The sequence below is a fragment of the Sciurus vulgaris genome (assembly GCF_902686455.1).
Source record: "Sciurus vulgaris genome assembly, chromosome: 11".
Taxonomy (NCBI): domain Eukaryota; kingdom Metazoa; phylum Chordata; class Mammalia; order Rodentia; family Sciuridae; genus Sciurus; species Sciurus vulgaris.
This window is the reverse complement of record NC_136472.1, coordinates 22,429,798-22,442,629: the sequence shown is the minus strand read 5'-3', so window position 1 is coordinate 22,442,629 and position 12,832 is coordinate 22,429,798. Positions and strand designations below refer to the sequence as shown.

At 34.6% G+C, this 12,832-nt stretch overlaps 1 protein-coding gene and 1 pseudogene across 2 annotated transcripts; both read right to left on the bottom strand.

The window, feature by feature from the left end:
- Positions 1-588: 588 nt before the first annotated feature.
- Positions 589-1,540, bottom strand: LOC306638930 (olfactory receptor 4A15-like; annotated as a pseudogene). Its single transcript has one exon. The product of its transcript is annotated as an olfactory receptor 4A15-like (transcript).
- Positions 1,541-11,351: 9,811 nt separating this feature from the next.
- On the bottom strand, positions 11,352-12,299 carry LOC306639765 (olfactory receptor 4A16-like; the record flags this gene model as incomplete). Its single annotated transcript, XM_079103515.1, has 1 exon — positions 11,352-12,299. One exon carries the CDS (start codon positions 12,297-12,299, stop codon positions 11,352-11,354), a length of 948 nt encoding a protein of 315 aa, XP_078959641.1.
- Positions 12,300-12,832: the final 533 nt, after the last annotated feature.

Below are 12,832 nucleotides of genomic sequence, written 5' to 3'. Positions count from 1 at the left end.
GCTGTCTTTCAGTGCAGGGGGAATTGAACTTAGAACCTCATGCTTTCTAGACTAGCACTGTGCCACTGAGTTATATCCATAGCTGCTAGATTAAAAGTTTAGCAATGAGAACTTTAAAATGTCCTTTTCTTGAACCAAAGAGAACAATTCTATTGGGCCACATTTTTTTTTTTTTTTTTTAATGTAAGGAGGCATCATAAACCACACATAAAACAAATTTTCAGCTCTCAAAAAAAAAAAAAAAAGAAATGATAAGATAGAGAGGTAATGAATGTTAATTAGCTTGACTGAAATTTATAATATATACATGGATGTAACCACATATTGTATCCCATAAGCATATACAATTATCATATGTCAATCAAAAATAAACTTTCAAGTTCAAAAAGAGAAAAGAAAATTAAAGAACTTGTAATAAAAAGATATTGTTGTCCACAAAATTATCTGGAAGGCCATAGCATATTCCACTTAAAGATTAATTTATATGGATGATTCAGAATATATAGACTAAATCACCAAAGCAGAATGGATATAAAAATGGATTGATGGAAAGTTGAAGCATTGTTTGCTTCTGAGAAGGAAGGAAGGTCAGGTTCTGCAGGAGGGATACAGCCCTCCCCCAGCTACTGTCACTTTTTAATTCCAAAGCTTCTTTGTGGCATTTTTCATTTCTGCATTCCACAGGTGTAGATTAGAGAGTTCAACATGGGGGTTATGAAAGTTAAAACCACAGTCATGGGTTTATCAATGGGAAATGTGGAATTGGGCCTTGCATACAGGAAGATACAGGGGACAAAGAACAAAATGACCACAGTGATGTGGGACGCTCAGGTGTAGAAAGCTTCGTGTTTTCACTCCAGACCATGGGTCTTCAGGGAGTGTAATATGACCCGTAAGAAACTAGGAGAATTAAGAAGGTTTGCAGTGCAAATTGCCCCTCCGTTAGCTGTCATGGAAAGACCAGTGAGGTAGGTATTGGTGCAAGCAAGTTTCAGTAAGCGATACATATCACACACGAAGTTGTCAATGACACTGGGGCCACAGAAAGGCAGTTTATAAATAAAGAGAAACTGAACTAAGGAGTGGAGGAAATCCTCCAATCCAGGCCACCAACAGCATGAGAAACACACTTGCCTGATACATGATGATCAAGTAATGAAGAGGTTTGTGATGGCCACATCTCAATCATAGACCATCACCACCAGGAGAATGACTTCAGCCCCAGTAAATAAATGATCTATGAAAACTTGAGTCATACAGGCCTGGAAGGAAATGGTCTTTTCCTCATAAAGCAAATCTATTACCATTTTGGGAGCAATGGCACCAGAATAGACAGTGTCTATAAAAACAAAAAGTCACAAAAAAGTACATGGGGGAGCCCAGGGACTGGCTGGCTGTGATGGTCACCATGATGAGCAGGTTGCCCATTATGGTCACAATGTAGATGAGCAAGAATGTGACAAACAGAACTTTTTGCCCTTTCTGGATTCTGGATGAAGCCCAGAAGGATAAATTCAATCACATTGTTCCTGTTTTCCATGTGTTCTTCAGAATGTGGTAAATTGATGACAGAAGTCTGCAAAGAAGAGGCCAAAAATGAATTTGAGATGATTCCAAGTTCTACTTTAAAACTGGAAATGACCAGAGCATGTAGTACACAGGTGGGAATATGCCACAGTGAAGCCCACAATTCAGAGCAATCACTGTGTGCACTAACTGAAAAGGAAACACACAGCAAGGAAAGTATGATGGCTTTCTTAGCAGTATTTCTCCCCATGGACTCACATAGAGGAAAGCAATAGAAAAGGAGCATTTGGGATTTTTCCCACAATTATTGTACTTATTTTCATAAATCTCTTCCTTCAGCATCAATGATGAGACTTCAAGGATTCTAGATGGCAAACATATGTGAAAGGATTTATCTGCAACACTATCTCCTTAACAATTATAAAGTCACATTCTCCTAAATATTTCTCAGAAGACCGCATTTGTAGCATTATATAGGCCTTATATTTTCCTGATGACATTTCCATCCTCCAAGATCTACCATGAAAACAAGCTCATGGGTAATGACTTTCGCTCCTTGTATTTATATAAAATAATATCCATTAAATAGAGCATAAAATTACAAGTCACTGTTTAGATATTTGCCAACCTAGTACTTTCCTACAAGTTCCAGGAATCTAGGAATAATTCATGGCAATTAAATAACCAGGGACACTGTGAGTGCTCAGTGAATATTTATTAAACTTTATTTAATTAATCTTAATTTCACAGCTCACCAGAGATCAAATGAGCAAAAATAAATATATTAACTCATTTCCAGCCATTGAAAATTCAATGAAAGGACAGATTTTTTTTAAAACACACACACACACACACACACACACACACACAAACTGAACTGACATTTATAGCAACCTAGGTTATTAAAGAGAAAAAACTCAGTATTATGTCAAAGTGGATGGGCACTGCATACATATTGTACCCACTTTTCAAATTTGTTTACAGTTGATAATGGCTAACCGGGAATCAATTCAGAATGTCAAAAATTTGATACAGAATCAAGGGAGAGTAGAAAGAACTCTATATTAAGATTCTGGAAATATTTGTTTATTTTAGCTAAGTCATTCTGTGAAACTTGTGTCCCATCTTTATTCCTTATTGGAAACACTGTGTTTGTTTTTACATGTATGAGTTCCTGAATACTTATCATTGACAACATTCTCTGAAATGACATCGTCACATTTTTCTGATAGACCTTTTTTGTATTAATCCAGTTGACTTAGCCTACTCTAAAGATTACATTTTTATAAGTCATCATTTCAGGAAGCATTTTGTTTATATAAGTAGCTCTTGGCTATTGAGTTTATGCTGAGTTAAAGACATTCATTCTTACTTGAAAATAAATCCTGTATCAGACTGTGCAGCCACGATCCTGGGCTAGTCTTATGTGTGATATGTGAAATTTCCTTTTGAAAGAATTATTTTAATATGCCCCATTTCAGGTGCTACATTTCTGGATGGTCATTATGAAAGCAGGGGAATAGTCTATCTTTTGTGTTTCCATGAAAGCAACGCTACTCTCAAAACATCTAAGGAAGAGTAGAATTGGGGGCAAAAAGAAAATAAGAGATAACTGAGAGAAAGCAGGTCAACTGGCAAAGAGCAGAGCTGAAGAACACAAATATGCTTTACAATTCTAACGGTTTGTTGGAGGCATGAAAAATTGAATGACTTGAGAGTAGAGATGCCTAAGATATCCAGATATATCAATCAGGAGGTGCCCTAAAGGGAGCGTTAGTATCAGCATTTGTTTCTGGAAATCTTTATCTTACAGGTCAAAGAAAAATGGGAAAATCAGATTTTGAACTTAGATATGTATCAGCAGGAATAAAACAACTGCCCTAAAGAAAAAAAAAATCCATCTTTCTGTTTCTGATAAGGCATATATACAAAATTAATTGTCTTCATTCACAGTTATGATTCTATATCTATGTTATAATGGAAAGTAAAGACATTCACAGGAGCTTTCTGAGCATTTAGAGATAACCTCTGGTAGGAGGGTCTCTCCTGTTGACAGTCATATACTTACAAGCACTTCATTATATACCACATTGTATCTGCTCCATAAATATTTCAGTTTTTAAAAGTGTTCCTGCAGCCCATTATTACTCTAGACTGTTGAAAATAATTGATTTGTCTGAATGTCACAACATTCTATACTTATCACTGTGGTGACAAAATCATGCTATAAGCAACAGCTTTTTCCAAAGATGAATAATAATAGAAATGATACAGGTAAAATTTTAGGTCCTAATAAAATCAATCAACTCATTAGATAATTTTAAAATAAGTGAATTTTAAATTAATACAACATTTTTTCCTACTTAATTTTAACATAGAAAATTAAATTGCTTGTTTGTAAAACCTTCATACATTTGAATGTATTTTTATAACAAATTAAGAGAAGGAGTGTGGTTTGCCTGTATCTATGGAGGGTTTTGCCCATTTTTTATTTGTTTGTTTGGTTGTTTTTTGTGTGTATGTGTGTAATAATTTTTGCAAAGGTTGACTGGGATGCCGGCATTAGTGAATCTTTTGACATGTCCAGTTTCTAAATTCTCGTTTGGAATTTAAGCCTCAGAATTATGTTTTCCCCATTGTGGGACTTTAGTAAAATTACTCAACATTGTTTGCAGAATAAATATTGTAAGAGTATCTAACACATAGAAAAAATTTAAGGATCCAATATGGAAAATCAAGTAAGATCTCAAAAAAACTATCTGGTAAATAATAAATACAATAAGTGCAAAAATATTATTTACTCTCATTTGTTTCCCCTGTGTTACTGTCCTTAAAGCCACATCTTTGTAGATTTGTATGAATTTCCCCCAAAGCTTGCTCTCTTATGTACCCACTGGAGCATTACTGGAGGATAGATGGATTTATTAAATCACTATTGTTTACAGGTATGCAGACTGTCTTATCTTACCAATCACATTACTGTAGGAAAATCCATTGCTTTTTCTTTCTCCACAAATCAAATCATCTTTGAAATTCAACTCAGGAATAATTTTTAATTCAGAGGGTAAAAGAGTGCATAATATCATGTGCCCAGTTGCATTCACTATATTTTTAGGACCCTAGATTTGAGAAAATATCCATACGATTGATCCATAGAAAGAAAGGCATTTTCTTTAAGATTAGGTAGATCTTCTACCTAACAAAATTCATAACTTCTATTCCCACTAAAGCATCCTTTCAATAGGTAAAAGTGGGTTTATGAATAGAATTTCTTTGAATATGAGATTCCACATTTCATAAGAGATTATTAATTATACTTCAAAATGTAAGTTTTAATGTTCAATTGATATGCAAATATGGAGTTTAACATATTCAATGTCACATGGGGCATATACATAAAAAGCATACTGACAAAAGACCAGAAAAAACATTCATACACCGAGGTTAATACCAGCATTATTTATAATACCCAAAGGTAAAGACAACCCAAATGTCCATCAACTAATACATGAATAACAAACTGAGGTACATACTTACAATAGAATAACATTCATGCAATATGCAGGGTAACAATTTGTAAAAAACAAATTGTTAGATTCTCTAAATGATAAAAAATGCACATGATATGTTTTATACTATAAAAACATTAAAGATAGTAAAAATTTCGTTCTATATTATTTTATTGTACCACCAGCTTTCTCTGTTTAGTATTTATTTAAAATACCTCTAATAAAAAATATGGAGAATTTTACTGCCATTGTATGTATTTTAGTAACATTCTTTGAAATGAAGAAAATGAATGAAAAAATGTTCAACATCTTTAGTAATAAGAGAAATGCAAATCAAAACTACACTAAGATTCCATCTCACCCCAATTAGAATGGCGATTATCAAGAACACAAGCAACAATAGGTGTTGGAGAGGATGTGGGGAAAAGGTACACTCATACATTGCTGGTGATACTGCAAATTAGTGCAGGCCACTCTGGAAAGCAGTGTGGGAGATTCCTTAGAAAACTTGGAATGGACCTACCATTTGACCCAGCTATCACACTCCTTGGCCTATACCCAAAGGAACATAAAATCAGCACACTACAGAGATACAGCCACATCAATGTTCATAGCAGCTCAATTCACATAGCCAGACTATGGAACCAACCTAGATGCCCTTCAATTGATGAATGGATAAAGAAACTGTGGTATATATATACAATGGAATATTACTCATCTATAAAGAATGATAAATTATGGCATTTGCAGGCAAATGGATGAAATTGGAGAATATCATGTTAAGTGAGATAAGCCAATCTCAAAAATCCAAAAGAGGAATGATCTCACTGATAAGCGGATGATGACACTTAATGGGGGTGGGAGTGGGACAAGACTGGAGGAAGGAAGGACTGTATAGAGGAAAAAGAGAGGTGGGAGGGGTGGGGGGGAAGGAAAAAAATAATGGAATGAATCAACATCATTACTCTATGTAAATTTATGAATATGCAAATGGTATGCTGTTACTCCATGTACAAACAGAAACAACATGTATCCCATTTGTTTACAATAAAAATAAATTAAAAAAAAAAAAGAAATGAAGAAAATGGATCTACTCCCTTTGTGGTTTTGACATAAAACTTTTGAGGTAAATTTAAAAAAAATACTTCTTAAGAAAGATATATAATTCACTTGAGTAAACGTGTGCTTCCCTACTAATCACAGTAGTGATTAGCTGTTGTAAACACATAACCTGGATTTTCTAGTTCCTCCTTGGTCACTTACTCCAAATCCAAGCTTCTGCCAGTTTTACCTTGGTCCCAAAAGATGATGGCTGAGTCTGATGGAGTTAATCAGGACTGCCACCATGTCAATCCAGATGGGACTGCTATAAATGTTTTGTCACACGAAAAGAAAACTACTGTAGCCTGTTTGTGCTCTCAAAAACATATTAAACTTTACAGATTAAATCATGGATTTATCCAAAGTTGTCTTCAAGAACAATTAGTCATTATGTTTAAAGTATCATCAAATTTGAAAGTTGCTATTGAGAAAATATATCCAGAAGCAAAAAAAATTAAAACTTCACTGCTATTTGCTGACCAAATAAACCTATTTTTAGTCAATAGTGTACAGTATTGAAGAATATAAAACATAAAATTTTTTGGGTATTTTGAAAGCATCAACAGGAGAGTGTGAATATAGCTCATGTCTGGAATTGAAGTGACCTCTTGACAGTTACATTAATACCCAAAGAGAATTTTTTTCTCCCAGGTAAGGCGAGATCTGACTAGGCATTTAATAACAATGAATAGCAAAAGTCCTTCACTGAGATGTTCAATTGTCCACAAGGTCACTCGTCCCAAATTAAATTCACTCAGGGAGTGTGCCACTAGAGAATGGATACCTTCCACATGATCCTTCCAGGGTCATTCTTTATTTTCAGATGCTTCTTCTGGATGATAACTTTGGGAAAATCAATAGAAAAATAGAAATCTAAGAGCAAGAGCAAATCTCTTTGACATGTCCTTCTCGAAAAGGCACTGCTTCTGGGGAAGATGAAAACAACCCCAGTGAAAAATGCTCTTGGGAGACTTGATGGCAAAGGAAAGGAAGGAAAGGAGAAAATAAGGGTTTCTTGGAAACAAAGAACAATACAGTATATGATATTCTCATTCTTGTTTCCCATTTACATTTTTACTTTACAAAAAATGAAAAAATATAATAGCAGGCACTTGTGTACTAAATATGGTCTGAGACACCCAGAACTCCCAACTCTCACTATCTCCACATGGAAGTCAAACTGAGGAACAAACTAAAGCCAAAACATAAATGATTGTAACTCCACCAAAAGCAACAGTAATAAGAAACGAGAAAATGAAAATAAAACAATTCAACTCATGGCCCCTTCCATAGAACAAAGAAGCAAAAAACAAAAACTTGTAAATGGAGTTCTCCAAAGCAATTGTTTCTTGTGGAGATTCAGATGCATGTGGTTTATTAGTGTGTGCCCTAAAGAGCAACACCTGTTACAAAACGATTATACAGAGAGAGAGTCATATGAATGTAGTCACTTTGAAGACCACTATTCTGCAGTAGAGATGGTCTCAGAGATTCAGTTCAAGGTAACTAGGCTGAACCTCGAGATCCTTAATTCAACAAGTAACTAGATACAAGCAAAGATGAGCCAGGATACAGAATGCCTGTCAAATATGTGTTACTTTAACCTCATAAGAAAGAATCAAATTTGAAACACATTCCACAAAGAGGCTTCTCAAATTGTTAATGCAATACTGAATCACACAACTGAAGAGAAATTCGAAGTCAAAATAAACTGTACAGACATGGTGACTAACTTCAAAGCAGCATTCTAGATTTAACCCTTAATATTGTCTTCACTTCTCTCTTTTAGGACCAAACTTGGATGACTGTAATGTAGTAATATTCCGCCTGAGGTTAGCAGTATGTAAGCACATCCACATAAACCACATTTTCACCTTAAAAAGAATGTATGTCAAACTAGGGTTGACCAAAAATACTGCAAAGAAATTACTGGAAACAAAAATAATTATTTAAGATTGTATCATTTTTTTAATCAAACAAATCCAAAAGAGTAAACTGAAAAAGCTGTCATTTTAAGGAAGGAAGGTGAGTAAAGTGATTGAATTCAAGATTAGACTTTCTTAAATACAAGTAACAGTGATGTAAAAATTAAAATGTAGAAAGGATATCTTTAGTTATGGCAACCCAAAATACAAAATATAAACTCAAACAAAAAAGTGAAATATTTATATTATGGAAACAAACCAAAAGAATTGCTGAAGAATCTCAAAGTCTTAAATAATAGTTCATGTTGCCAAATAGAATGAGTGATTGTGATCAACTAGTCAATTCTTTTCCAGCATAATGATGCATTAAATATATTACTGGTCAAAAATCCTTGTAGATTTATGCAACCTTATGAAATTCTAATAATAATGTTGGAATTTTTTTATTTTATTTTTACAGACTGCATTTTAATTCTTTGTACACAAATGGGGTACAGCTTTTCATTTCTATGGTTTTACACAGTGTAGATTCACATCATTTGTATAATTATACATATACATAGGGTAATGATGTCTGTCTCATTCCAATATCTTTCCTTCTCCTGCCCTCTCCCCTCCTCATTTCCCTCTACATTATTACCTTTTTTTTTTTTTTTTTTTTTTTTTTTGGTGATGCTGGGGATTGAACCCAGGGCCTTATGCTTGCAAGGCAAGCACTCTACCAACTGAGCAATATCCCCAACTGTACATTATTTTAATATGAGTGTTGAGTGGTGGGACTTTTATCAAAATCTATTTACATGAACTAAAAGAAAAGATATTGGCATAGAAATAATCAATTTGAAGAAGATAGTATAAAAATACATAAATGTTAAACATTAGATATAGTGAACATGGGAGGATTTTGTTTTAGAAATGTGTTACAAATGGTTTTAAAACAAAAGAAAATTAATAATGACAGCAGTAATGGTAAGAAAACAAACAATCTGATAAGATAGACAAAGAATCTGAATAATCATTTCTCAAGACCAGCAGGTTGTTGCTGAGGATTTGAGTAAAGGGGAAGCTTTTACTGCACACTGTAAGATTATATATTAGTACTTCCATATTCAATAAACAAAGTGTGGAGTTTTCTCAAAAATTAAAAATGAAACCACCATAGATCCAGCAATCCCACTCCTGAGTCTACACCTACAGGGCATGAACTGCAGCATTATTCACTATAGAAAAGTTATGAAATCAAGCTAAGTGTCCATCAGTGGATGGATGGATGGACAAAGAGAAGGTGGTATATGCACAAGGGACTATTATTCAGCCATAAAAAAAGGAAATTCTTTCATGTATAGTCACATGGATGAGACTGCAGGACATTATGTTAGGTGAAATAAGTCAGGTTACAAATACAAACATTTTGAATTCACATTTATGTGTGGAATCTAAAAGGCTAAATTCAGAAATAGCAGAAAGGTGGTTACCAGAGATTGGTCTAAGGGATGCTGGTCAAGGGATAGATATTTTCAATCAAACTAGAGGGACAAGTTCAAGAGCCCTATTATACAACACAGTGATCACAGTTAATAAAAAGTGTTATTGAAAATGGGTGAAAGAGTAGATCCGAAGTCTTCTCACTTCAAAAATTCTAATTATCTGAGGTAATGCATTAACTTGGTTTATGACTGAGCCACTCTATAAAGTGTACATAGCTTAAAACAATGCACTTTATGTCATAAATATGTACAATTTTTATTTATCAACTTGAAAATGAATAAAAGATATCAAAATAAAAACAAAAATAAGATTAAAAAGTTCCCATCCATCAAATGAAAGGATACTACTGTAGAAATATAAAACAAAAATGGAGAATTCACATTACAGACAATTTATACAGAATTTGTACACAGGATTCCTAAAGGGCTTCAACAATTAAAAACTAATGGAAAAAAGTGGAAATTTAGCAAAAAACATACATACACATTTCATAGAAGATTAGAAAAAAATGGATGTTCTCCAAATGCGAGTATGTTGAGCTTCAGTAACATTAGGGATTACAAACTAAAATCACAATGAGGTCACAGTCTTGAATTCAAATAATTCACGTCAGCAGGCACTATTGGTGGGGATGTAGAGCAATGCAACTGTTATACACTGTTAGTGGGGGTGTATACTATTCTCTGTGAAACACTATTCTCTGTGAAACGCAATGCATAAACATCCTTTGGTACATGAAAGAATTTCTTTCAATTAGAAAACAATTACAAAGCATACAGATGATCCATATTGTAATGAAAGCAATTCCATCTTCTTTGTGATGTTACAAGATGGCTGCAGACCAAGGAAAACTGGGTTTTTGCACAAAATTGTAAACAAAATTTCATTTATGTCATAACAAATTTATTTTTTACTTTTATTTATTCTTTTTCATTATTTTATTTTGATAGTGTTATTTTTAAAAATTTTTTCATACATGTATATAAAGTAATAATATCTGTCTCAATCTACCATCCTTCCCAACTCCACCAAATTTAAAACTATACATATTTAAGTTGAATACAAATTTAAAGGGACAGGATGCTATGCAAAGTGTTATTTCTTTAACAATATCTTTAACATCATGAAGACAAAATAAGAAGCTTTACATGTTCTTCAATGAGGGGTAAAATTGCACATGATCACTAGTGTAGACAGTAATAATAATGTTTTTTGGACTAGATGTTTTTCTAAAACAAGTAACTGCAAAATAATTCAAATCTGTTTTCATCACTGACATCCCCACTGACAAAGTCTTCCCTACTAATGTCTTGAACAAAAATAATTTGCCATCCAAATATCATAAACTAAAAATTCATAGACACTGACCCCAACAGAAAATTAATCTTAAAACAAAATATATATACAGCTAAAGAAATGTGTCATGCTAATAGAATAATGAATATTAAAATTTAAGACTTAATCTTCTGGCTCCAGAAGTTTATCTGGAATTTCTTTCTGATTAATTTGGGTGACACCAAATTTTTGAATTTTAATAGACACTTTATTTAAAGTCTCATTTCAAGATAAGTTGAAGAATGAATTTTTAGTTTAGCTTCATTTTGTTTTTGCTTAGAATAAACACCCATACCTTTTATTCATCAGCTCTAATTCTTTTCCAATTTGATCCTACACTCAAAAGATAATTTATTCTACTCTTTGATAATTATGAGTAAAGAGAAGCATCCCTGGAGACTACATTGAGTTGACCACACAAATATTTACCACCCATTTCTTGTATTAGAATTAGTATCCAAAGGATTCAACGTGGGAGATCCATTCTTATTTCACCTGCAGTTAACTTTTTACACCAGAGTTTTTTCATAGCGTTTTTCATCTCTGCATTTCTCAAGGTGTATATTAAAGGATTCATCATGGGAGTGATAACTGTGAAAACCACACTTATGGGTTTATCAATAGGAAAGGTAGAAACAGGTCTGACATAAATGAAAATACAGGGAACAAAAAAGAGGACAACCACCATGATGTGGGAGCTGCAGGTAGACAGGGCTTTTCGTCTGCCGTCCAGGCTATAGGATTTCAGGGAGTTTAGAATGAAACCATAGGAGATCAGAAGAAGGATAAAAATGACCATACAGATTGCTCCACCATTGGCAACCACAGTGAGGCCTATAAAGTAGGTGTCAGTGCATGCAAGTTCCAGTAATGGGTACATGTCACAGATAAAGTGGTCGATGACATTGGGACCACAGAAGGGGAGATTGTACACAAAGGCAAGTTGAACCACAGAGTGTACAAAACCTCCCACCCAGGCCACCACCAACAGGAGGATGCAAATCCGCCTATTCATGATGCTCAAGTAGTGCAGTGGCTTAGAGATGGCCACATAGCGATCATAGGCCATCACCATCAGAAGGAAGACCTCAGCACCCCCAAACAGGTGGTCTGTGAATAGCTGGCCCATACATGCTGGGAAGGAAGTTGTCTTTTTATCATAGAGTAAATCTATAATCATCTTGGGTGAGATGGCACTGGAATAAAGAGCATCCATGAGTGACAGATAGGCAAGGAAGATGTACATAGGGGAGCCCAAGGAGGGGCTGGCAATGACGGTCACCACAATGAGCAGATTGCCCACCATCGTCACAATGTAGATGAGTAAAAACATGACAAATAATGCCTTTTGTCCATCAGGATCCTGGGTGAGGCCCAGGAGGATGAATTCTGTGACATTGTTATTCTGTCCCATTCACTCTCCCATGAGGCTTGTTTCAGAGGTGAGAGCTCAGAGAACAGCACCTGCCATGGAACTGAACAGGACATGAATCCCCTCTGTCATGGAGCACACCTTCATCTTTCTGTCTTCTGCTGTGGTGAAAACACTGTGAACACTCAGTGAGCACCTGTTCTGGTCCTCTTCTAAGAATCCCAGTAGACCTTCCCTTGACAATTGTGTTTCCCTTTGGATGATTTTGATGGACTTACAAGTAAGAGATTCTATCCTAAGATCTCAGTGGGTGTCTGTGGAGAAGGGTAGGCAAAGGCCCCACTGTCATTCATACATTTAATATCTTCTTTCAGTCATCTTTCTTCTTGGCACAGAAGTCAGCAATCATGAACAGGAAAAGAGTTTCTGCTTTCAAGATTCCTATTGGATAATGGTGGCATAAACCCTAAACATACAAAGTATTGTAGAGTCAGTCCTTTGAGTTAGTTGTATTTATGGGGAAAACTTTACAAGATAATCTGTGTAGTACCAAAAATATCACCTCTTCTGCAAAA